Source organism: Blennius ocellaris (genome assembly GCF_963422515.1).
Source record: "Blennius ocellaris genome assembly, chromosome: 9".
Lineage (NCBI taxonomy): Eukaryota > Metazoa > Chordata > Actinopteri > Blenniiformes > Blenniidae > Blennius > Blennius ocellaris.
Window position 1 is genome coordinate 13,424,573 of NC_137658.1, and position 25,713 is coordinate 13,450,285.

At 41.7% G+C, this 25,713-nt stretch overlaps 3 protein-coding genes across 9 annotated transcripts; 1 reads left to right on the forward strand and 2 right to left on the reverse strand.

Moving 5' to 3' along the window:
* Positions 1-2,113: 2,113 nt before the first annotated feature.
* Positions 2,114-13,728, forward strand: rnf44 (ring finger protein 44). Of its 7 annotated transcripts, XR_013936772.1 has the most exons (13): positions 2,114-2,189; positions 5,473-5,665; positions 5,849-6,071; positions 6,192-6,359; positions 6,987-7,160; positions 7,293-7,454; positions 8,659-8,774; positions 9,013-9,100; positions 9,258-9,379; positions 9,692-9,791; positions 9,904-11,215; positions 11,450-11,525; positions 13,612-13,728. XR_013936772.1 is itself a non-coding variant. In XM_080502327.1 (11 exons), exons 2-11 carry the CDS (start codon positions 5,559-5,561, stop codon positions 9,964-9,966), a joined length of 1,323 nt encoding a protein of 440 aa, XP_080358453.1. In that variant the 5' UTR covers positions 2,114-2,189; positions 5,473-5,558; the 3' UTR covers positions 9,967-13,713. The 7 variants fall into 7 exon arrangements, 3 of the variants coding, with proteins under 3 accessions (XP_080358453.1, XP_080358455.1, XP_080358454.1); XR_013936771.1 differs by having other exon boundaries at positions 9,904-11,525; XR_013936773.1 differs by having other exon boundaries at positions 11,450-13,713.
* A 1,006-nt stretch (positions 13,729-14,734) lies between these two features.
* Positions 14,735-19,638, reverse strand: faf2 (Fas associated factor family member 2). The gene is made up of 11 exons (XM_080501805.1): positions 19,546-19,638; positions 18,711-18,779; positions 18,230-18,364; positions 17,962-18,038; positions 17,733-17,871; positions 17,541-17,626; positions 17,347-17,438; positions 17,063-17,240; positions 16,509-16,680; positions 16,253-16,396; positions 14,735-16,044 (listed from the first exon to the last, which is right to left on the reverse strand). The coding sequence occupies exons 1-11, from the start codon at positions 19,606-19,608 to the stop codon at positions 15,862-15,864; spliced, it is 1,338 nt and encodes a 445-aa protein (XP_080357931.1). The 5' UTR covers positions 19,609-19,638; the 3' UTR covers positions 14,735-15,861.
* Positions 19,639-21,162: 1,524 nt separating this feature from the next.
* pin4 (protein (peptidylprolyl cis/trans isomerase) NIMA-interacting, 4 (parvulin)) lies at positions 21,163-23,458 on the reverse strand. The gene is made up of 4 exons (XM_080502121.1): positions 23,325-23,458; positions 23,064-23,131; positions 22,500-22,619; positions 21,163-22,004 (listed from the first exon to the last, which is right to left on the reverse strand). The coding sequence occupies exons 1-4, from the start codon at positions 23,359-23,361 to the stop codon at positions 21,846-21,848; spliced, it is 384 nt and encodes a 127-aa protein (XP_080358247.1). The 5' UTR covers positions 23,362-23,458; the 3' UTR covers positions 21,163-21,845.
* Between the last annotated feature and the right edge of the window lie 2,255 nt (positions 23,459-25,713).

The following is a 25,713-nucleotide window of genomic DNA, read 5'->3' on the forward strand; positions in this document are numbered from 1 at the left end:
TTGTTGTTTTCTCCTTCAAATAAAAAAGAAATAAAAACAAGAGTTTAAAACTTGTGGACTTAGAGGAACAGGGAATGTGTTCAACATCTAATTATCAAACATTATTCAGAGGATTGCACAACTGTGGGCTACTCAATGTGTGCTTTGCCAATTACAAAATATAACAAGACAAACACACAAGATCATGGTGTTATGCTGATGTTATTAGGTGACCTAATTATTTGTAACTATACATACATCTGAAATATCAATGCTAATAATGGAAGTGAAGGCCAACGTGGTGACATCAATGCCTATTTCATCCTGGTAATATGCAATACATGCTGGTCATCTTTACAATCTCATATGAGCTTCATTTTTTTCTGAACCAACTGAATACATACAGGAAATGAAAACAGGGAATTTCTCAGTGCCAGAAAACATACAATATAATATCATAGACACTGATGTGAAGGAAGTTTGTTGCTATGCCGTTATCCTATCAGACTTTGGTTTATGACTCATATTACTGAACACTGCCCTCCTGACCCAGCAGTTGGCATTTGGAAAGGGTGGGGGGGGGGGGGGGGGGGGGGGGTAATAAAAATGCTACCAAGCAATTCCAGTAAACAGAAACTTCAATTTCAAGTTGTATATGGTCAAATGATGGAATGAATCAAGGTCAATCAGTCATTCACACACAAGAAACACAGATACCGTGGTACTTCACACCAATGTGTAAACAACGGAAAATTGTGTTGAAATACAACAAAACTGGCCTCTGCATGGATCAGTTGATGGGTGATTACACTGCCAATAATGTCCTGTGTATTTAGTTTTTTGATTTTTGAGTTTTCAATCTTTTTCTCTGATGCTTTTAGCTGCATAATAATTGCCATGTGCTCTCAATTCTATTATTTCTTCATAGTTTATTATTTTAAAACCTCAAAAACAGCTGTTCACAGGCTGAGCAACATTCTAATGTGGAGTTATTAATTAAATTGATATGTTCTTCAAGCTTTTCTTCAATTATTGAGTCCAGAGAATAGCAAAACAACATTGTAAAAACTTACCTCTTGCTCTTTTTATGATATTGTGGGTCGGGCATCTTTGTTACTTCCTCTTTCCACAGTCTGATATCCAATTCGTATTCATTTGTGTTTCAATTCCTCTTACCCTGTGACCAAAAATACTTTTTTAACACTTTCTGGCTTTCATGAAGCTTTGATTAATGGGACATGGGTTAATATTTGGTGAATTGTGATCAATATAGTCTAATTCTTTTAAGCATATATGGCCGAACAGATAGCGTGACTGTGGCATGTGGCTTTAAGTAACTTTAATCTGATTATTGGTTTGGAAATAGTAACGCGTTAGATTGCTAGTTACTGAAAAAAGTGGTCATTTGAGAGAAACAAGTTACTAATTAATGCGTTACTGGCATCACTGCCGTATGTCCTTGCTGCTGTGACCCCATGAAGCCTCCTGGCGCCCCCCAGAGGCCGCACATTTTGTAAACCACTGCAGTTGGTGTACATTTGCTATAATCTAAGTATATTCAACATAAAAAAAAGAATTTTAGCAACAGTACAAGTTGAAAATATTATTTCTTCAGCAATTGCAACTCAAACCTGTGGCTCTTCAGCTTCTGTGTACTGGCAGAAATATAAAGTAAATAAACATTTGTTTTCATTTTTTATTTTATTTGCACACTGATTTTAAAAAAAAATAGTCTAATCTCCAGGCATAAAACAGCTAAGTCTGTTAAGTTTTGAGGTCACAAAAGTTGCAGAACTCTGGTATAAGCGAACCTTGAACTTTGGAGGCAGACAGACGCGCTTTGGTCTGTCCATTACGGTAAAGATGGCCGCTCGCCGTGCGCTCTCTGGCCGCAGAAATGGGGGTGTAACAGGGAACTGCACACAGTCAAAACAACTGCGGGGCTCGATCGCCACGATCAAAACCGAAAAGGCGACGTGAACTGCATTAATCTCGGGTGTTACGAAGCCATACACCGGCACAACACTTCAACCGGATGCGCTGATAATGTGAGACTCGAATGTTTAGCACCTTTTTTTTGCAGCAGTGGTGAAATCCACGGAATGTTCCACACGGGAACAGCTGACCATAGGATGCCGCACTTAGCCTGACGAGATGTGAACATTACGAGGGAAATATCAGCGATCAGATGGTTGCACGTTAACAATCAGGTAACTTCTCTCCTCCTCTGGCCGTTGCTCTGTCCGCGGTGAATTATGAGGACGTGCGGTGCGTTTTAATCACAGCTGCTCAGGCGGCTTGTTGTGGCTGTCATCCTGCTCAACCTCCAGCCCCTCCTTGTTTCGCTGCCACCGAGTGCGATGTTGTAATGTTTACATTTAGCGTATGTTTGCAAACAGCTGATCCTCTCCTTAGTCAGCTGTTCAGCCGCCGCACGCATGAGGTTGCGTGCAAAAACAAATCTGCTCTGCACGGATACTTGCAGCGAAGCTTCCAAAACACACGGAATTATTTATTCACGCTTCCTGGGTACGCTGGGCCCGATGGACAGCTTTTAACACAAAACAAAGCTTGATCATCTACGAGTGCACTGTCACTAGTTATTTTCTGGTTGCATTCAACAGCGTGCAAGACTCAGGCAGCAAATACAAATGTGTTATAAGAGCGGAGTAGCGGTGCTCCTGGTTTGATCATGCAATATTACATAACCACAGTCTACAGTAGGACACAGTGGCCTCCAATGAGAATCAAAACAGACTGTTTGCAACAAATGGCTTTCCGACCTCAGGGAGTTGGTGCGAGAACTTGCTCTTTTGCAAGTTATTCTTTTCAAATTAAGGTGTTGGTGAAAATCTCCACACACGCTGGGAAATGTGCTTTTTTGTGTGATGCTCAGATGGGTGATCACTGAGTCTCGTGTAAAATGTGTTAGTTGAGGAAATGTAGTTATTTGCCATACATTTCATATGCTAAAGCAATATTATAAACCCAATAAACAAACATATCCATAATAGGAGTAGCGTGTATACTTTTACAGCATACGCTCACTGGGTTATTACTGAGATGTTAACTTAAAAGCAGAAGGAGACACAACTCACAGTATAATTAAGTATTGCACAAGTGTTTTTATATTTCTGTGTCCGATTAAATACTATGAATGGAATAACCCAGTCTCACTCCAAATTGTGTAATACCTACGTTGGTCCACTGCACACATACGTCGTCATTTCACAAATGAAGTAGTGAGAAGGTTACGTTTCATTTCCCCAGTCTGTTGAATGGACTAGTTTTCATGAATAGGTATAGCTTCCATCTATAAATGTCTCTGGCCAGTTCTTGAAACAGCAAGCAGAAAATTGGTGTTAAAACCCACATATCAGAAGGAATTCAAGAAGAGACAATTTAAAACAGATTCCTGGTAAGGTTAAAAAAAAGTGTCATTTAAAGTGTTGGAAAGTAGATACATCGTAAAACTCTTTTTTAAAATTTCCCACCACTTTTTTTACTTCCAGAGGATGTTAAATAGATTAAACAGCAAAATGGTTCAGTGTGCATGAAGAGATGTTGGACTCTTATGAAAAATTCATTCTCTGTTATCCTAATAATGGATACTGATCGATGAATGTCAACTCAGAGGAATATTCACTTGCATATGGTGGTGGTGGTGGCGGGTGGGGAGGGGGTTCTTGTTGATAAGCTCCATGTAAAAACAGGAACTGCTTGTTTCGATACAATGAAGCCGGAGCTGCTTGTTTTGATAAATAGACTTCACTTATAACTACATCACAGCCAGAGTTGCTTGTTTTGATACATTGCATGTAAGCAGGGTTGCTTGTTTTGATACATTGTTATGTCGGTACAGTTGCTTGTTTTGATACATGGTAGCCAGGACCGTCTGGACGTCTGCTGTCTGCATTTGCTGCACGGCGATTGGCTGTTCGGTGCGAGGGGGCGTGGCTTCGTCATAACAATGCATTTCAAGGAACACACACGCGCCAAGGACTGTTTTCTGATGCTCCCGACCCAAACGTTGCTTTTCAGCGCGCCTTGAACTGGATCCGTAGCTCCGATACCCGTTGCCGGTAACCGAGGTGACGGTTTCTGACGGGTTTATGGCGGATCACCGGGCGCCCTATGCTGCGGCTGAGAACGTGTGTTAGCTGGCTAACGTTAGCAACAGCTACCGCCAAGTCCGTCGGGGGGAACGTTGTCAAAAACTGTGTGGAGAGGCTGCAGTGCGGAGGGGTACCCGTGAAGAGCGCGTTGTGTCGGTCGCTGGTGGACGGTTAAAGTCTGTTACGTGCACGGGGAACTTGATGGGAAGCGACACTTCGGGAGGCTGAAACACCTGCCATCACCCCCACACTCCTTTCTCATCGAGGAAGCAAACTAGCTAAGAAAGTAAGACGCGGGTTTTGTTGCAGCCCCACTCCTCGCTAACCTTGACCATACTAACACTGTTTCTCGCCCCAATGTGCAGCGATAACTGCGTCTTTCTTTACCATGTAGCCGCACGCTGGCTAGCAGCCGCAGCAGCAGCTCCCCGCTGGACAAAGCGTTAGCCTAGCCTGGCTAAAGTTAGCTGCTCTCCTTCAATAGGGGGCATCGGGTTTTAAATGAGGCTGCCTCGAGCTAAGCGTTTCCTCGTTTCGTGGAAGAATTGTTGCAGTGTTTTGGTGACCACGATTGCGACGCGGTGTGTTTAAAAACTGTAGCCTCGGAGAGTTTACGGCAGTGAGAGGTTCCGCTCTCCTACCACATCTTTTGTTGTTGCTTTGTCTTAGGAGCACATGGCTTTCCATGTTTTTGTTCGGCCAGGCTACAGCGACCCCTATTTATCACGTCCTCCCGATGTTTAGCGCCTTAATTAACCTGCCACAGTGTCTTATAATACTATATTACTACTGTAGTTAAACTCTAAATGTCGCCAATAACAACTGCTTTCTCGATACACTAAGGTTTATATGCCTTTATTATGGAACGTGAGTCACCATTAACAAAAAATGCAACATTGTTATTGTTTTGAAATCACGTGGGCAAACGGGTTTAACTGAGGAATTGTTAATCGTCACATAGACCATAGTCGAGGCTTTTTTCATTAAAACAAACTACTGAGATCTGTGAAACAAACAAACAAAACGGAAGTGATTTCGCAGCACGTATGTACAACAAAAAGTTTTAGCCATTGACTTGTTTTGTGTCATTTTGCAATCCGGAATTTTAAGTAATTCATAGCATGGTTGATTGTAAAGAGCCACAATTTTAGTACATTGGATTCATGTGAAATGATTTTCAAATTTTGTAATACTGTCTGTTTTTACAATCTCATCAGTGGGTGGTGTATTTGACATCCGGAGCGGAACCTCTCCTACCGTATGAAGTCGATAGCATTCAAGTTGATGGGCTGTTTCTAGTTATTATTTGTGTCATTTCACTTTATGTTTTTGTCATAAAATATAGGATTGTTAATATGGTAATCTGTTTTATCTGCAGGGTAAAGACAATCAGAGGCCATTTCCAAGTGCCTCCACTGTACGGTTTCCTTTGCCGGGGTGTGACTCGTCTGCACGACGTCACCAATGCGACCATGGGAAATAGCAGTAAATAGGCTGCCACCAACAGCCCCCTTAAACCCGAGGAGCTTCCTTGGAGAGCCCTGCAACGCCCCAGTGCATCTCAGGAGAAGGTAAAGTGTGTGCCCTGTCCTTTCAATAGGTTTTGAGTTATATTGCGTAACTTTTAGGGTGAGCCATTGTAGTTGGTTAATACAGTGGGTTGGATTTGGGGTGCAATGAAGGTTTATGTGTGAAAGCGAGTTCCAGTCTGTTCATCCTGATTCGCGCTTCAGCCTGTGGTGATTGTTTTACAGCCCACCGGTGAGGCGGCAGTGGGGGCGACGAGACAGACCTGTGTTCCACACTTCCCCGGTCCAGGATGAGAACTTCCATCATCTGCTTTTCTCCCAACATCACCAACAGGTTCCTTTAGATGAGTCCAGACAGTACAGCCACACCAGCACACCACCACGCATGCTTCACCCTGCTGCACATCTGCCCCAGCAGAGCCCCATCATGGTGGATCTACATGAACAGGTGATTGATTAGACATGACCATATTTAAACCAGAGTAGAGTGTTGTGTGGCAGTGTGTCCCAACTATAAAGGCTGTGGAATCACCCCATCTCCCCTTCTCCCACGTCTTTTTCCTCAAAGATGCACCAGGGATCAGTTCCAATATCATATACTGTTACGACGGTGACGACCCATGGATTTCCCATCCACACCGGGCAGCCCCTTCCAGGGTGCAACACTCAGCAGCTCCCAGCATGCTCGGTAATGTTCAGCGGACAGCTCTCTCTGCTCTGCTGCCTTCCTCCTCCTGTGAGTTTGAAAAGGAAGAGCCCAAATGTCAGTGGCATCCATGTAGCACACCATACCAGCCATGCAATTTGTCACTGTTCATTTCTAACAGCCAAGCTACTTGGATTTGTAACTTAATCTTTATCTTAGCTCAGTAATTACAAACACTTAGACAATACAGCTAACACTGTTTTTGTTTGTTTGCTGAGAAAATGCTGATTTTTAAACAATTGTTGCTTTTGCTGTAAAGGCCTATTCATGTTCAAATTAAACACGCGAACCTCTAAAACCTAAGAAGATGCCCAGGAGCGATAATGGTGTAAATATGCTTATATGTGCGTGCATATTTGGGCAATTTTTCCTTGGAAGAGATCCGCAGAACATCGAAAGGCTCTGTTGAGTTGAGCTTTGCACATAAATGGGCCTTTATGACGAATCAAACTGGTGTTGTGCTTGTATTGTCTGTGGTGTGGTGCTATTCAAGGCATTGCTTTTGTTCACAACATGCTTAAAACATGCTTTCATTGTATCTGCCTTATTGTACCTTATGGTTCAGATGCTGACTTTCTTCATTGGGTTGTTTTAAATTCCACGTGTTTAAACTGTCTATTTTTCTTTTTTTTCTTTGTCGTTGTTTTCTCTCCGCAGCTCATACAGGCATGTACCATGCAGCATATACCGGTGTCTTATCAAACCTTTCCACCCCTGATCTCCAGTGAACATTTTGTATTGCACCCGACCCCATCCGTGCCCCCCCACCAGCCGCCGCACCTTACTCCTTTGAGCCAGTTTGTCCCTTTACAGCCTCAGCACCCACGCATGGTGAGTAGTTGACTGCCAGAACATATTTTAAGCTGTAAACACAGGGTATGGATGTGTGTAATAACTATTTGACCTTTTTTTTATTAAACTGCATACTCCGTTTGACCAAAACCTGCCTCTCTGTCCTGTCAGCCTCTACAGAGGGTAGAGAATGAAGTTGACCTAAGAGGGGACCAGCACCCATTAGGTACCTTCTCCTACCCTCCCTCTCATCACCCACCAGCGCTGCCTCCTTCTCTGCCCCTACAATATCTTCCTCAAGAGCCTCTGCATCAGGAGCTTCCCTTTGGAGTGGTAAGAGAGCCTCTCACATGTTTTTACGTCGTTTATTTCCCGAGGACCGTGTCGGTGCAGTCAGCCCTTTTATTAGCATGACCCGCTTCATACACCAGACCGTGATGTTGAGTACAATTCAACTAAAATATTCCTTGTATCAAGACTTCCAGCTCGAGCATCTATATGATGAATTGTTTTAGTTGCAACATTGCACAATGCAGAGCAATAGCTAGAAAATTTCCGATGAAATTTAGTGTGCATGCTGTTCGCGACCGACGAGTATCCCCGGAACACTGCCTCTATGAAGCAAGTTGAAATAGTCGACACGCTCTCCTACTTTAGTTGATCCACTCTCACTCATGCAATATACACCCATTCTAAACTCCAAACATTTTGGAGAACTTAAATGCTCACACTTTAAAATTCGGGGAAAAAAAAGAGAAAAATGCTGTTTCACAACTGAATAGTGAGCAGATGCAGAAATGTTTTAGAATTAAAGTTTGTCTGTAAGTGAAAGTATGGCAAAGTTTCATGGCATTAAAGAAGGATGATTTATTGTGTGCTTTTTTAAATTAAAATCCTATTCACATTGAATAGGACATTTTTCTTTTTGTTGCGGTTTTTGTGGAAAAGTTTTTCCGAATCATTGATAAAAGTCACAGCACACTATTCCGGAATTTTCCACACATTTTGATTTGCCTCTTGTGTATGTGCTCCCAACAGTATGGGAGTAATTACACAGAAGAAAAATAAAAAGACTAAAACTAAACAGGGTCCTATGATAGTGATATTTGCACCTTGTCTATTTTATATGCAGGCACACAATTATAGCACGAGTAAGTCTTTAATGAGACCATTTCAGTTTTCTGCTTCTGTTAAGCAGATAAAAATTAATATTCCTGGCATAATGTGTCTCTGAAGTTGACACAGAAAGTTGGAAACTAGTGTTTACTGTATCTCCGGTACTGCACGAGTGTAGAAGTGGCTGGTTTCCAGCACAAAAAGTACCAATCAAAAATGTTATAGCCTTAGAATGTTTAACAGTCGTATTAATTGCAGAACGTACTCATTATGTAGCCTCCAACTGTAGCCCTTTGCGCAGCAAGGAGCATTCATATTCATATTCATTTTTTTTAGCCCAATTTCATTGTAAAATAAAAGAGTTGGAAAGGCTCAATCACTTGAATGATGCGAGTTCTGCCTGGTTTGTCTTCCTTTGCAGCCATATCCCCACATGCTGCCCCGGCGAGTGAGCGGACAGAGATATCGGTTGCAGCAGCCTCTCCCCCCTCCTCCTCCACCTCCATCTTATTACCCAGGCTTCCTCCCGTACTTCCTGTGAGTACCTGCATTTTAAAGTACCCCGTGCATGACATATCACCATCTAAATCCTTTTCTTCGTGGGTGTTGTGGTGCCAGGACCGTCCAGCCCAGTTCAAGTCCTCTTTAGTTACCAAAAATGAAGCGCTGGTGTTTTGCTTGCATGTGTTTCATGTCGTACCGTGAAGCAGCTGCGATGGGGAGACGTTTGCTCATCAGATTCATGTCTCTCTTTCTTTCTCTCTCGTCTTCTCAGGTCAATGCTTCCTGTGCCTCCTACGGCAGTGGGTCCAGCCATCAGTCTAGACCTGGATGTTGATGATGTGGAGATGGAGAATTATGAAGTTAGTGCATTTGAGTGCATAAATAATGAAGTTTCCAAAGTCTTGGTGCTGTTTTTTTTTTTCTTTTTTTCTTTTTAAAGAAGCACAGCTTGAGATTGAATGTTTTGTAAATCTGCTGCCCAAACATGAACATTTCCACGTCTCTGTCTCTCCACAGGCATTACTGAATTTGGCAGAAAGGTTGGGCGAAGCGAAACCACGCGGACTCACAAAAGCAGATATAGAGCAACTTCCATCCTACAGATTCAACTCAGAGAATCATCTATCTGAACAAACGCTGTAAGCCTGTTTTTTCACCTTTCATTCAGTCCCCGCATGCAGTTCTTGCATGTTTCTGTACAAAAAGTAGTTTTTAATTGCTGCATCTTTCCTTGGACCAAATGCAATGTCATTAAACCCATGAAGAGATTTAAGAGCACACTTCTTGGCACACTAAAATGCACTTTTATTCTAAAAAAATAACAGTGTATAGATACTATGTTTAGTGTGCTAATGTAATGTCATAGGATTCAGTTCTTTACTAATCTGTATAAATCACTTTGTGACAGTGCAGTTTATAGACATTCTTGTCATTTGTTCTTCTCTCCTCAGGTGTGTTGTGTGCTTTAGTGACTTTGAGTGTAGGCAGCTACTTCGGGTATTACCTTGTAACCACGAGTTCCACGCAAAGTGTGTGGATAAATGGTTGAAGGTAAGTGAAGACATCAACCAGACTTGTGCAACTTTTGTTTTCACGTTTCCCGCCTTTATCTGAAGGTTGTTTTTTTTTTTTTTTTTTTTCCCCCTCTCATGTGACTTTTCAGACCAATCGCACTTGTCCCATCTGCCGAGCCGATGCCTCGGACGTCCACCGGGAGGTGGAGTGACAACTGTCTCTGAGTGCTGAACTGGAAAGCTGCACACAACCAGAGTCTTGTCCCAAAGCTGGGGACCCCTGCCACCTAACCTGTGTCCTCCAGTAAATATAGCTTACGAACCCACTAGTCCCGCCCCCTCCTTTGAATAATAAGCAATCCAGGATTGTCTCTGGAGCCTGTTGTACCTCTGCTGTGCTTCATTGTCCGAGTCTCATGAAACCCACTGCCTACTGCAGCCTATAGCCAGAGTTCTGGGATCGCCAGCCAGTTCTTTCTCTGCCCCCTCGTTGCAGATTCCAAAGATTTTCTCCCTACAATGCATTATTTGCTGCTTTTGTTTACAGGGTTTCATTTTTTTTTTCTTTTTTTTTTTTCTCTTAATCTAGTGGATATGGTTGCGGTGTTCATGAAATGTGGGGGTCCTGCATAGGAAGAGATGGGTCGGGAGCCTGGAGGATGATGAGGCTGGACACCTTGTGCAATTAGCAGAAAAATAATAGGAGTACTTCATCATGGGTATCTGTGCTTGGAGGCGACACCTAACCATCATAGATGCATGTTTGTGTAGGTGTTGGGCAAAGTGACTTGTTAATAATGTATGTTCTGCAATAAGGTATTGTTCCTTTTTAACACTTTTACTCCTTGTTTTAGACTTTGCCAATGCTATTGTGAAAGTGTGACTTGCTGTGGTGAAACGCAGATTCTGTTAAAGCCTGAGGCTATGGACTGCAAAACGGTGGGACACCCAACTGCGAGGCGCCCGCCCCGGATAATCGACCCCGCAACACAGATCTGTACAAAAAGCAGTCATGGATTAATGGACTGCGTCTTTTTTTTTTTTGAGGTCATCTGGCATAACTGCACAAGTGCTACATCCACCCTCCACGTCAGCATTGTTCCTCCGGCAAGTGTGTGCGTGTGCATATTGTGTGTATGTTTGTCCTGTTCACAGAGCCAATGCATTGTGTAACCACTGGATACAGGGCAGCATGCTAGGATTTGCATGAACTCTTGATTCAGACTAGCAATATTTAAATCAAGCATTGCCACCAAAATGATCAAATTTTAAAAGAGAAAAAAAAAGAAAAAAAGAAGCATACTAAAAGAACTGCTTGCTTATTCAGAGAGCGCCGCGAGGGGAGGCTAGCATGTGGTTCCACCCTGACTGTGTTTTGAGTATGGGAGTCCTCATCCGAAGGCTATGCTGATGCCATAGAGCTTTGGAGGCCTGTGCAGAAAGCAATATGTGCAGTGAGTGGTGAGTTTGAAATGAACATTTTTCTTCCTCTTTTAGGAAGACTGGGCTTTTTATTTCTTTGTTTATGAGCCAAATCCAATATACAGATATAGCCTACTGTTGAAGATTTCAGATCTGCCTTTTTAATGACCTTGACAAGCACAAACCTATTACTAATCCTAAAAAAAAAAAATACTTTGTCATTTCCACTTGTTTTAAAAGTATGCCGTTTTTCTTTTTCTTCCTTTTTCTAAGGTTTATTTATTGGTTTTATCTTCTAGAGGAAATACATTGAAGGAAACAGTCGGAGCACTAACAATGTTTGCATAAGGTATGTGTTATAATCTGGTTACTCGGTCAGGTCATTGTCTTAGGCCATGGTAATGGTGTCGTAAAAGAGAATCTGTATGTATAGCTTCAGTGTGAATGCTTTTAGATAAACGTTTGAAGACAGAAGAATGTTGAAAACACTCGTAGAAGTCACTGGTGACACTCCACGTCACGCCAGCTGTCTGTTTCTCCACGGTGTCAAGAACAGGCTTTACATGACAGAGCTGGAGTGTTCGGTAGAGTAGAAACACTGTCAGACTTCTAGTTACCCTGCTTGTGTTAACACACGCAAACACAAAAAAGCGAGAAAACAAAAAAACAAACCAGGATATATTTCGGGAAGGGGATAAAAGAGATTTTTTTTTTTTTTTTTTTTCCTTTGGCTTTAGATTAACTCTTAACTGCCCCGGTAAGCACTAACAGGCAGTTGTAATCTTCGCTTTTATACGTGAGGAGATCTTGCCTTTTTCTTTAGATTCTTAAGTGAATGTGAGTCTTTGACGTGTGCCACCTTCAAGAGAAAAAAAGAAGCCATTTAATGAGTTAAACCCACAGCTTTGAGAATTAACCTATGTGTACATATCTATTCGCTGGCATATATTGTAAGTTTAAAAAAAAAAAAAAATCACTCAGGGCCTCTCAGTATATGAAAATAAAGGAGAACAGTCCATTTTGAATGGAAGGATGCCATGTAAAAGGGTATATCTGAATTTAGTTTGGTCGTTTTCCTTAGACCATAAATAATTTAATGTAATCAATTATAATATGTTTTGTCTGAAATAGTAGATATTACATCATTTAAAGACAGGCATGCAAGAAGAAAAAAAAGAACAGTTAATATGTTGATATTATTCACTGAAAAGAGGCAATGTACACTGCAACTCATTACAAGTGTATTATTCAAACCTGTTTGACTTTTGTTCTTGTATCCAGACCATATGTTCAGACATGGCGGTTGTGATCCCTTCTTTCTAAACGTGCCACGACGCACCGTATCCTACCTAATTCACTCCCAGATCTACTTCAGAGGTGTTTTGCATGACTTTAAGAGAAAAAAAACAAAACAAAATAACAAAACAAGTGTGTTAGTGGAGGATATCTCAAACATCTGATGGGGACCTATTTAACGGTGCACAATATGCATGCTTGTCGACCAGATCCCAACTGATTTTTAGCTCTAGTTGGCTTTGGGTTCTGGGGGTTTGGATCTTAACGCTCAGCTGATAACTGCCATGCATTGTACTGCACACATTTGTAATAGAACTGAATGACTACAAGATTTTATTGCGCTAACTTCATTTTATAGAGAAAAAAAAAAAAGGAAAGGAAAAAAAAAAACACACACACACACTGGTCTTGAATCCAGAAATTCTTACATACATTGTGTTACTGTTATTGCCCTAACGACTGAAAAATGACATGCTCTGAAACTACTGTAGTTTATCAAAAGCCATAGTGAAAAGGTGCTAGATGTTCTGCTTTTAGGTATGGAAACTCACTTGCGTGAATGCAATAGTTTGTCATGGATCCCATGTATTCTTCAAGCATGTTATACCGATACCCCTGAACAATGTCAGTGAAGATCAATATAGTTTAAGGGAATTAAAAAATAAAAAAAAAAAATTTTAAGAAAGTGTTGTCATACTTATTTCAGTGTAGTACTGTATCTGCCTATCAGGCTCTTGCTCTCAGTGTATCAATATCTTAAAATGTATTGTTCACATATAGATACCTTAATTCATATTAATGTTAGCACTATTCTGTTGGAGTAAATATTTAATTGACAATATCCAGCTACCCTATGAAATAAAAGAGAACCTCCCATTAAGGCCTAGGTAATGAGGTAACTTTTAATGACAACTGAGAATAGAGTCTTGTAGTCTTTCTGTTAAGAGTTATTGAATAATCTCACAGCTTGTGTGGTGCAAAAAATAAAAATAAAAAAGGTGTTCCAATAAGCAGCTAAAATTTATTTAGGATTTGTGATTGATTGCTCCGTAGATGCCATTTATTGTTTACCAATGATTTGTTTTTTCTTTGCTGTGGTGGGATAGTGGTTTACTGTTCTTACTCTCCTTGGCCTCTAGGGGTCCTTGCCTGAACACCAGACTACCCACCCACCAACAGAGCCAGGGGCATGTGTTCTGTGTTAGGCAGATATTTTGCTTTGGTACTTGCACATTTACAGTTACCTCATTTTTTCCATGTTTGTATTGGGGGAGGGCTGGGTGGGGGGAGAAAACAACTAATATATATTATATATAGGAAATGGTTCTTATTGTTATAATTTTTCATTCCATTGGAATCATATTGTTTGTAGCATTTAACATAACTAGTTAGTGTATTATATATACATCTGTATACTGTTTGAAATTTTTAAGATTTGTACTTTTTTTAAATGAAAGTTGCTAGTTATGCTTTACCAAGTAGTGCAATCATATTTTTTTTTTTTTCAATTGTTGTGGCTGATTTGAGAGGGTTGTTCACTAATAAATGTATGATGTATACCAATATCACACTCGTCTCATCTGACTGCCTGGGAGAAAATGTTTGTCAATGTTTAAATGCAACACTTTACGTTTCAATGACCAGAAATGCTCATCTCGCTGGGGGCGGAACTAGTTCGCATGGCTTCAATCCAGTCCAACAACCAGTTAAGCCAATTGGAAAAATCCTTTTGTTTAAAAAATCATAATCTTAGAATTAGTGGACACAACAAACCACCTAGACCTGAGCAGAGATTTTGGTGATGGCATGAAAGATGGGAAACTTGCCTCAAAACCACAGTGTGGATATAAATATGGATAATGCAATGGCTATAGAAGTAAAAAAAAAAATTTAATTATGCTTTTTGGGGATTTTTCATTTTTCTTACCAATTTTTCTGTGGAAACACTGCACCACCATAGTTACAGGTGATATTTAACTGGTCCAGCCCACTCGAGATGAAATTGAACAGTATGTAGCCCTTGAACGAATCTCCGATCAAATTACTTTTTTTCCCCCCCCTCACTCACCAAATCCATTCGGCATTCGGCTTCCATACAAGCTTCATCTGAAACAGGTGGCTGCAGCTCATCACAGATGACTAAGCATGGACACGTCACAGGGCAAACACACTGGGAATAGTGATCAATAACCCAAACAAGCAGGGCTTCTCATACCACCCTTGTGCAGACGCTCCAGAAAAGGCATATTACCACACACTTGGTATGTTCTCAATAAACCCACATTTTTAAAAGGTTTTTAATTTATAGTTGGAAAATTACATCTTTACATGAGCCCATTTGGATGTTACAGGCAGATCAGGCATCTATGAGTAACCACAGGCACACTATGGGCAGACTCTTTACTATACTAGATAACACCACATGTAAAAGCTGTGGTGTCTTGTTAAATATTTTGTTTTAATATAGATTTTTATTTTTATTTTTTTACCTTTGAGCTTTGAGGCAGTCTGCTTTACATAGTAACCAATCTGCATTTGGTCATTTCATGACACAGATGAGTCAGAAACAAAATAAGGTCAATTTGGGGATTTGTTTTGTTTTGTTTTTAAATATCTAACTTATGTACACATCATGGCTCATTTAAAACAGGGTTCCCATATCTCCTTAATGTCCTAATTCAGCAGCCCACTCCTTGAATGTGTGCTCTCCAACCACTGCGACACAAAACTGGTGTCAGATGGATTCTGCTGTGCTCGTTCACGGTGGAGGAAGCGCTTGAGAATGACGGCGTGTTGAATTAGGACAAAAAGATCAAAGTCTGACAGAATGAAACAAAAATAATAATATAAAAAAAAAAAAAAAATTAAAAATAGCAAAGGTTTTGAAAAGTTCATAAAATGCATTCGTTTCCATTTGGTGTTATCGGTGTTAATGGAACCGAAACCAATTTCAAGAGTTACTTCAGGGATGTGGTTCTGGTTCTGCACAAAGCGATGCTGCTCAGTATTTTTAGTGGATGAATCATTTGTTGCTGCGACAGGAAATGGTGAGAAAGGACAAGGATTAAACAGGTACCCATTACAGATGATTTAAAAAACACACCTTGTCCACAGAAGATGTGAAGATGAGTTTGAGGAAAGATTCCAAGAAACATTTATTTGATAAATTTCAAGACTTTCCAGGCTATTGGGAACCCTGTAAACACAACCAAACAAGGACTGGATGCAGGGTGGTTTCATCTTTCTGGGTTACGATTTTATCTCAATGATCCCTTAAGCATAACAGCCATTTAACAAAATAAGAATATGAAACAAAAAAGTAAGGAAGGGGCGAGAAGGTGACCGCCAGAGGAAAATGTGTTTCCACGTAGAAGAGGTATTGTCATCCATTAATCCTCAGTAAGATCCTGTACAAAAAGGACCTCGGAGCGGCTGAGTCCTGTCTCTTTCAGTGAGGGGGGGTTGGGCTGCTCTTCGGTCGGAAGGCAGGGCAAGACTCGGCGAGGGAAGTTTGTAACTATCTGAAACTTCTCTGGAGTCTCTTTCAAAGAGAAAAGGAAGTCGTATATTACCTGTGAAAGGAAGCAGAGAGCAAATCAAACGTTGTCAATAGTCTCAATTCAACTAACCACTTTTAACACAAGGAGGTTGAAATAAGGTCAAACCAGAACTGTGTTAGTTTATATTTATAGCCAATAATCATCGCTGGATGAAAACTATCAAACACAAATGTCTAAACTGTGTGTGGCTCAAGCGAGCGTTGGGAACAGTAGAACTTACCGTCAGAGACTGACTGAACAGGAATCGTCTCTCAACCCGTGTGTCATTGGGCAGCTTGAACACTATTTTAACACTTTCTGGATCATCTGCTGGCGGCTCAGGGGGAAGACACTCCGACTTCCGCTCCTTCTCCTCCTCGAGGGTCTTGAGGACAAAAAGTGACACAACGGATCAAAAAAAAAAAAGGGGGGGAGACTTTCTTATGCGAGGTGACGACTGCTGCCGTCAAAAGGTAAACGTGCTGCCGTGGACTCACTCGTCGTCTCCGCTCCTCGGCGAGGGCGCTCTGTCGGACCTTCTCCTCCTCTTGCATCCGCTGCTCCTGCTCCTCCCTCTTCTTCCGCTCCTTCTCCTGGTCGGCTCGGAGGGAGGCGAGGTAGGCCTCGTCCTGCTGCTGCCGCAGCACTTGGGTCTGGTTCCTCTCCTCGCTGAAACACAAACATCCGTATTCACCTGCAGGCTAACAATCCAAACGTCCAGACGTGACGACACATCTGACTGGCACGCTCGCAAAGACAAACGATAAACACTCCGAAAGGTTGACCAGCTTTACTTGAACCAAAAGACCATGCACACATTCTCTTTTAGCAGAATATGAACATGTTGATACACCCTAGTGCAAACATGAGGAAAAAACTAAAGAAACAATAAAGCTGAGGTCATTGACCACATGAGTTCACAATGATGGAGAAGGACGAAGCGGTCATGGTTCATTCAATACAAGTATATCAAATCAATGTGATAAAAGCAATCCGAAATCTTTCATTTCTAATTTTTCCATCAATCAGAGAAGTAATAGAGTTTCTGTACCGTTCAAGCCGCTCCGACATCAGATATGTTTGGTTGGCATCCATGATGAAGGTGAGCTGATTGATGAGGTCCTCTGGCTGAATGAGTCCCTCGAGGCGGCCCACCACGGTCATTTTACGGTCCTTCAGCATAATCATGGCCAGGAATGGGTAGGTGTTCTCTCGCAACGCCTGGGACACTGAAACACACCAAAACATGAACGAGTTATGCAATGCTGCCAAACCTCATTGAGCCCTTAAACGACGTGATTCAGCGATGGCTGATAAAACAGTGAACTTGCGTGCCTCTGTAGCCCTCAGGCTTGCTGGTTGAACACGCCCAGAAGAGCATCCGCGTGTTGAGGAAGGTGATGACCTCTTCCGTACATAATGTGGAGCTGGGAAGAAAAAAAAAAAAAAAAGGATCACTACAATTACAAATGTCTTTTCAATGTACACCGAACCAGAATGAACTGAAACAGCACTTAAGAGGTATTTACCGGCAAAACTCGTCGGTGTCTTGATGATCATCCCCGTGAAGGTACACTAATAGGAAGCGAAGCTCCCGCTTGGCATCATTGAGTGCCTGAATATATTACGGCAAACAAGGGAAAAACGGCACTTTGTCAAATGTATGAACGAGGGTGGAGAGAGCAGTGTCTGCCTCCGTTTCTAATCCTCTGAAGACTCACCTGGCTGTATGTTCCCTGGTAAAATACGGGGTGTGACCGACCGTACTTCTCCTCAAAATTATGCATGAAAGACACAACATCACCGACAGGGTCTGTCACACGACCACGAGGATCCGGCCTGACGAACCGCAGGGCAAACCTTGAAATAACCAGAAACAAAAGGCATTGCGGTGATCCATTACTTTGCTTTAGCAGCAATAAACGGCTTCAATTGTTGAACCATAGTTACCTGAATATGTCCAGGAGTGTGTAATATGTAAATCTGAACGGTAGCATTATCAAGTAGTAACTCCATCCTAGTAATCCCTAAAAAAGAAATATCAATCTGTTACAAACCACATCGCAGACAGAGAGGATGTAGTATTTTTTTGAAATGCAGTAAACATTTCGCAAGTGTTTCTTTCATAAACAATTGGAATCACAGCATTAAGACATGGGAAAGCGACACAGGAATGATCTTTATGAAGGGATCCACACAAACTCCTTGCAATACATACCCTGGGCTGTGGCCTTGACACGATGTAACTATATACTCTATGGTCTGCTGTATTGACTTGAAGTGGTCTGGATGGTGGAGGGTTAAACACACTGGGCACTCCTTCCTGTTCATTGAGTCTGTCTTGTACTGCAGCCTGAAAACACACACACACGCACACACACACACAAACATGGTCACACTGTGTTCATGATCTTCAAGGGCATAAAATGGTTAATCAAAGCATGGCTGTACTTTTGTAATTTGTGGATAAGTTGTTTAATATCCAGGCTGTCAGAAAGGGGTAAAAAGAAATATTAAACCAGTTTCTTTCAGGGCTCTATAAACACGTATAACTATAAGATGGTTTTTTGCATAATGGTAGATGGAATGAAACAGTGTGATTACGAAACAGAAATCAGATCGTATCTGCTCATATCAGAATCTTGTGATTGCAGCGCGTTATCTGCACTAGCACAGTTTACTGAAAACAGCAGATTTACCTCAATGTTCCAGTTATGCTGCTCTAATGTTCGGCGACATTGGTCCATTGACTCCAAACCGGTTAGGTCCTGTAAACACGAGAAACACAGTCAGACTGAAGACCTCCAGTAAATCGAGGACGCGGAAGAGGTCGTGTTCAGCGGTATCTTCTATTCCGATAGCTTGAGCAGGATTACAGTGGCAATGGGATGAATGAACGACAACCGGACGCGGCCTAAACTAATGTAAATACGTACATAGAAGAAACAACTGGTCTGGCCCAGCAGGGGCCGTAATAAACCTTAACATAAGCTGTTCAAAGAAAACCACACTATACTCATTCAAGGTGGAGCACGTTTAAGAACGCTAGAATAGATATCAACAGTTACCTCGCTCGTTTGACGAGACTGTAACAATTTCCAGGCGGGTAAACTTCACCAACTACCTCGGCTGCTATCGTTAACTCGGAGCTGTGCAGGGAGCGTCAGTGGAAACCTAACGCTAGCCAAGTTAACGATGAGTCACATAACACGTTAAATACGCAGCCCCCGGTGGAGCCCGTTAACTGACCACGGCTGTATCCATGGATGTGAGAACCGCATGATAATCGATAAGCTGTTATAAGTCTCCCCGTGTCTCTGTGGAAGTGGACCGACTTGTTCGCTCGATTAGCTCGTGGAGCTAGCCGCTAACAGTAGCTGAGGCTCAAGTTGACGGTGATGTTGGGGGACTGTGCAGAAAGCCCCCAAACACGCCCCACTCCGTCCGAACACAGCGACTCGCCGCCGATGGGGACGTGGAGATGCGTGGGTGTTTAAACGGCACCGTGTTAGGTGTGAAATGTGGACTGTCTACCTGGAATTGGAGGAGTTTTTCGGTCTGCGCCTGGGATAATTCTGGCTCCTCTGGCGCCGCCATCTTACCTCGCCAATCATCCAGCAAGGCGTAACGACGTCAACCGTCTTTTCCTGAAGCTGCAGCCGCGGAGGCGCTCTATGCGGGGTGCTGTCCCCTGGCGGCCAGGAGGGCACTGCGCCACTACTGAACAAGAGACTGGATGCCACTTTACAACAAATAATATTTAACAACACAATATAAACTGCACATTTAGTTTGTATTTACAGGGTTTTATAGCTACAATTAAGAATAGAATAGAATAGAATAGAATAGAATAGAATAGAATAGAATAGAATAGAATCCCAGAGGAACATTCTTGGAGCAGAGCACCACAAGGTTAAAAATAAAAACCCTGAATAAATAGCATGACATTTTTAATATCAATACAATTAAATAAAATCAAATGAGCAATATTAAATATTTATATATATGGGGCTAAGCCGTGACCGTTAAAAGCACAGAAGAATGCAATTAACAGAAAAACACAACAAACACAAACCTCACATGCATGTTTTTGGACTGTGGGAGGAAACCAGAGTGCACAGAGGAAACACGTGCACACACAGGGAGAACATGCAAACGCCACACACAAAACCACTTCGACCTGGGTACTTGAACCCTGACCTTCTCACTGTGAGATGAGAGCAATAACAACTTTACTTTATTTATCTCTGGTGGTAAATACAAAAAAATACAAATGCTGCTCCACATGGAGTAATTTACAGTAAATTGAGTAAAATAATAAATAATAAATTCAACCATTTTACCTGTTTGAGTCATCCACCCATCATCACAGGACAAACACTCACAACGAAGGGAAATCTAGGTCTGAGGGTACATTTACTCTCAAAATGAGGGTTATTTATTGGTCATTTAAAAAAACAAAACACTCAGTCTATAGCAGTAGCATTTGAATGGACACTTAATCATTTCCTTATGTTTTGTTTTAACAGTAGATACTTCTTTAAATAGGGCTTTTTACCACTACAGAGAGCAACTGATCTGATTCTACCAGTGGATCCAGGCATTACATACAGTATAGAGAATCAATGGGCCACTAAATTAACTTTACTTGGCGAGGAGGAGGCTGCCCTGTGGTGTACTGGTTCTCACTCTAGAAATCCCCATGAGAGCCTTTCTGTTTGGAGATTGGATGTCAGAGTACCTATTTCCAGTTATCCCACAGGTGCTTTACACTATATTGGACTGACATCTTGTGACTGTGAATGTCTTTTGTTCCCAGCAAAGTCATCGTCATGCTGAAAAACACTTACACCAAAATTATGCCTGTTGCACTGAATCTTGATTTCTGGCGACAGTGTGCTGCTGATGGTCAAATGTGGGTAGGAGGATACTTTTCTAACACATTCAATATGTCTTAGTATCAACTGAGTGTCCTTCAAATGCATAACTCGGTGTTGCAAGTAGGATTGTACATTGTAATAAAAATGGCTGGATTGATCCTGATCATCAGAGAGCTTCAGCAGCCGGAAAAACCATCGGGAAGCCAACATGTTTTTTGTTTTTTTATTATAAGACTGATTTTTAGACATCAATCTACCACAGGTGCAAGAGACACATAAAATACGTGGAAGTCTTAAGTGCGACACTTAACTGGAAACTGTATATAAAGCTGCATACATATAAAGAAAACATTGTGACAACTCTCTTAGGAGTGAAACGGTAGTGCAGAGGTAATCTCCGTTGATTCAAATATCAGTCTGATTGGGGACTGTCTACATGGAGATTGCCCTGTGGCTGGTTTTTTTTCCTAATTTCACCCAAAAGTGCTCCAGCTTACTCCAAAATGTTTAAGACTTGCATGTTCAGTTAATTGACGTTGCTGTGAACTTCTTTCAGTGCCAGGTGAGACAAGCTTTGTTCCAGCACTTACAAACTTAACTTGATAGAACTGGAAGTTTTCTTCAGAACAGAGTTACGTCAACAGGAATGCAGCTTTTACACAGTCACATATGCGCAAGAATCCACACCATATTCTCCATTTCATGAATGAAAATTCATTTATTTGGCCATTTTGTGCAATGACTGCCACACGCTTATCAAACTAATAATGACAAGTCAGTGGATGGAAAGGATATTATTCAAAACACATTCACTGTTACTGATTTGTTAGTAAAATAGTGTACAATATCCCACACCTTTAATCATTTTCTTTGCCTATTTGTAAACATTTTACAAAATCGGGAAATCACAAGTTTGACAAATGCACTTTTTTTGGTCTTTGTTTGAATGCAAAGTTATTTTTTGCCTTCTACCATAATGATGTGGTACCCAAATTTCGTCTTGACAGGCGGGTCTGTGTACACGGGTTTATCCATGGAACTAATAGCCAGGGCAAACGCTGCTTCCTGGAAAGGTCCAACCATCGATCCTCGTGTCATCCACCCCAGATCACCCTGAGACAAACACAAAATATGGGTACAGAGCCACAAAAAGCCAACAAACAAAGGTGAAATACACATGGATCTTGTGAGGAAACAAAAAAAACTTTACTGTTACAGTTTCAGTTTGGAGGAATATGTAGGTCACAGGCCTAAATGTGATATTAAATCTTTTGCATGTTAATAAATGTAACAACTCAGAGTTACTCTGCAGTGTGGGTGTTTTAGTGGGTTAGACTGATGGGTGAACAAAATAAAATAGCTTTGTTGAGTGACATGGCAATTAAAAAAAATAAAATAAAAAAAAAATAATAATAATTTTGAAGTTGATATTATACCTCACAATAATCATCTTGTGAGTTTTACAGCAAATCCAGCTTATTAAAAATAGTTCTGCATCACTGGTTTTGAACATTCTTTTGGGTGTGTTTAGATCTCTTGCAATAACCTTCTTTGTACTATAAATAAAGTAACCATCAAAAGAATACATGTTATCAGTGCATTACTCACTCCTTGTCTGGCTTTGTCTTCACTGTACTGTGAAGCCACTTCACTGAAACGAACTCCGGCTTTAAGTTTCTCCATTGCTTCCATACACTTGCCGTGTTTTTCACAGAGGATGTGTCGTACCTGGGGAAAGACACCGGACACTGAATCACAGTTTCAAAAGTACACAATGACAGATGTGATTACTATTGTACATCTCACAGACTCATCACCACTGGCTTCCTCATTTCTGTGTCTCAGCACTAAGATTCACGCACCCAAAACAAAGTGTTCCATCCCATGGATTGCTTCATATAAAACAACCAGCTTGAAATACATAGCCTTGTGTCTTAATGTCTCTTTGCCCGCAGAAATGTCAGAAAAGACTATGTGACGACATGTTGCACACAATGATTTCCAGGTTATTTTAAGTATGTCTCGTCATGACTGGCTCTCGTCATCCATTATCTCCCAGCTCATTATCACGCGACGGGGAATGAGAAAATTCCATCCGTGGAGTTTTGTAACGTTTCCTCTATTGTGCCATCTTGGATTTCCCTGCAGGTGGGATCAAAGTATCAACGTTACCTTTACTGAGGTGCCTCCCTTTGGGCCTTTTTCTTTCTTATCAGCCTCCGCGCCACCCGAGGCGCCCCCTGCAAAGTAAGATTTAACATTAAGTCAAGAATGTAATAAGAAAAAGTCGAACGACTCTGCAGTAAAACGTACCATAACATAGAACTCAAGTACCATACAGGAAGTGTGCAGTGCACTTATACCAATATTACAACTGATTTTACACAAATACGATGTAACACAGAACAAACGTAAATGTTAAGTATCACTAACCTTTAGCGCCCTTGCCAGCTTTTCCCTTTGGTGGCATTTTAACCAAATTAAAGTTAAACAATCAACACTGGCAGATGAATAACTGCTAGCATGTGCTAATGCTATGTTATGTTGAGCATGCGCAGAGAGGCGGGGGTTCTTCTACGGTAATTATTGTTACACTGCAGCCACTAAACGCCCGGAGCGCCACTTAGCGGTACGAGAAGTGTTTCACAGCCACAACTCAGACCAACACTGAAAGAGACCCACCAGCGCATAAAATGAAACTGAACAGTGAATTTACAATGTTTGAAATATAATCAAATGCAATTATAGGTCGCTATTGAAAATAATGATCAAATAAAATACTTTAAATTGTACCCCAGTGCACAACTAAGAATAATCATGCAGGACACTTCGATTTATTTATTTTTTAATAAAAATACAAGTGCCTCCAAATAGTAGGATACTTCACTATGGATGGTGGACGGATGGATGGATGGATGGATGGATGGATGGATGGATGGATGGATGGATGGATGGATGGATGGATGGAGGCCAATTTGCAGTGCATTACCTCTTCCTCGACCTATAACAACCTTGACAACCTTTTTCCCCAGACCATAATTTTGGATTTGTTCACTGCTTTTATCTTCCACTTCAAAATTACCTTAGAATCAATAGTAAATTCAATTAGCCTACGAAGATGAAAAATTGTTAAAAGAACATACAAACAAAAGGAAGCAAACAAACAAAACAAAAACAAAAATGCAAACAATTGCCCAATTTAAGAGCATTTCCTCAACCCAATTAATTAACTAGGTATTAGCAATTAGATTATGAATAAAAAGGATATAAATAACGTCTTAATTAAAACAAAAACAAGCTTTGTTGGGTTTATGGTTGTTTTGGGCAATTAACGGTTTGTTATGACTGCGTAAATAATTGAAGTCTAAGATACGTGCCCATTTAAAAGTATATGAACGAAAAGGAGTAGGATAAAGTAAAAATTTGTATTTTTTTAAATAAACGTCATTTCCGGTTCTTGTTGCGACTATTCTGCTAAAAGTATTCAGTTTCAGTGCGTCAGGTGTAACCATGGCAGCCAGGGTAAACACAGTGTGCCGACATTTGTCTGGCTGACGGGGGGCTTCTCTTCAAGCACAGGTTTGTGGGTTGCAGACCGGCTGCAGACCAGAGATGGAGAAGTACGAGCGGGTTTTGTGTTTGGGCCGCGGGGGAGCTGCGGACGTGTTCCTGATGAGACACACGAAGCGGAAAATCCTGTGCGCAGTGAAGAGGATCAAAGTGGAAAACACGAGGTCAGCGAGAAGGACGCACGGGACGATCCTCCGGGAGGCGGAGATCATCCGCGGGCTGCAGCACCCGCACGTTGTTCAATGCAGCGACGCCTTCGTAAACGAGGGGTTCGTGTACATAGTGATGGACTACTGTGACGCAGGGACACTGGATGACAAAGTCAAAGAGAGGGAACCGAGACAATTTTTCGCCGAGGACACTGTGATGAGGTGGTTCGTACAGGTCACTGTGGCCGTGGATTATATCCACAAAGCCAAAATACTCCACAGAGACATTAAAACCTCAAATGTTCTGCTGACAAAGCAAGGTGTGGTGAAGTTAGGGGACTTTGGAATATCCAAAATAATGAGCAACACTGCTGATATGGCGTCCACGTGTGTTGGGACGCCCAGTTATCTCAGTCCTGAGCTGTGCCAGGATGTCCCATACAGCTGTAAGTCTGACATCTGGGCTCTGGGCTGTCTCCTCTATGAGATCTGCAGCCTCAGGCCTCCATTTGCAGCCTCAAACCTCTTGAGTTTGTTCTTTAAGATCACCAAAGGAGAGTTTGAGCCTGTGGCAGACGTTTACTCAGCGGACATGTCCTCTCTGATCCACAGGATGCTCAGCCTGCATCCAGAAAAGAGACCAAGCGCTTCCTGTTTACTCAGCTGCTCCTGTGTACAAGTCCATCTCCAGGTCATCCTGAAAGAAATGGATTCTACCCCTGTGACTGATTCTGATATGGAAGAAAAGAACACAGACATTGACAAAACCCTGGCGCCAGATGTCGACTGTCAGTTGGAGGCTCGGACGAAAAGTACAGAGTCTGAGGCTGCTGTCAATACTGAAGAACTGAGCCACTGGCACTACCCCGAGGACTTTGATGACGACGGAAGGTCGTCTCTTCACAGTGAACACTCAGGGTCATCAACCAGGAGCAACTCTGCTGAGTCTTTAGGTAATATCGAGGTCGAACTGCAGACAGTGCCATCAGGAGTGAGAGTGGTCACTCCGAAAGAGTGAAAAGATGCACGTGGAAGCTTTATGAAGCATTGATTAGAGTTGCGGGGAAAATAATCCTTTGTTTACTGTTCTTTTCTTGCCATAT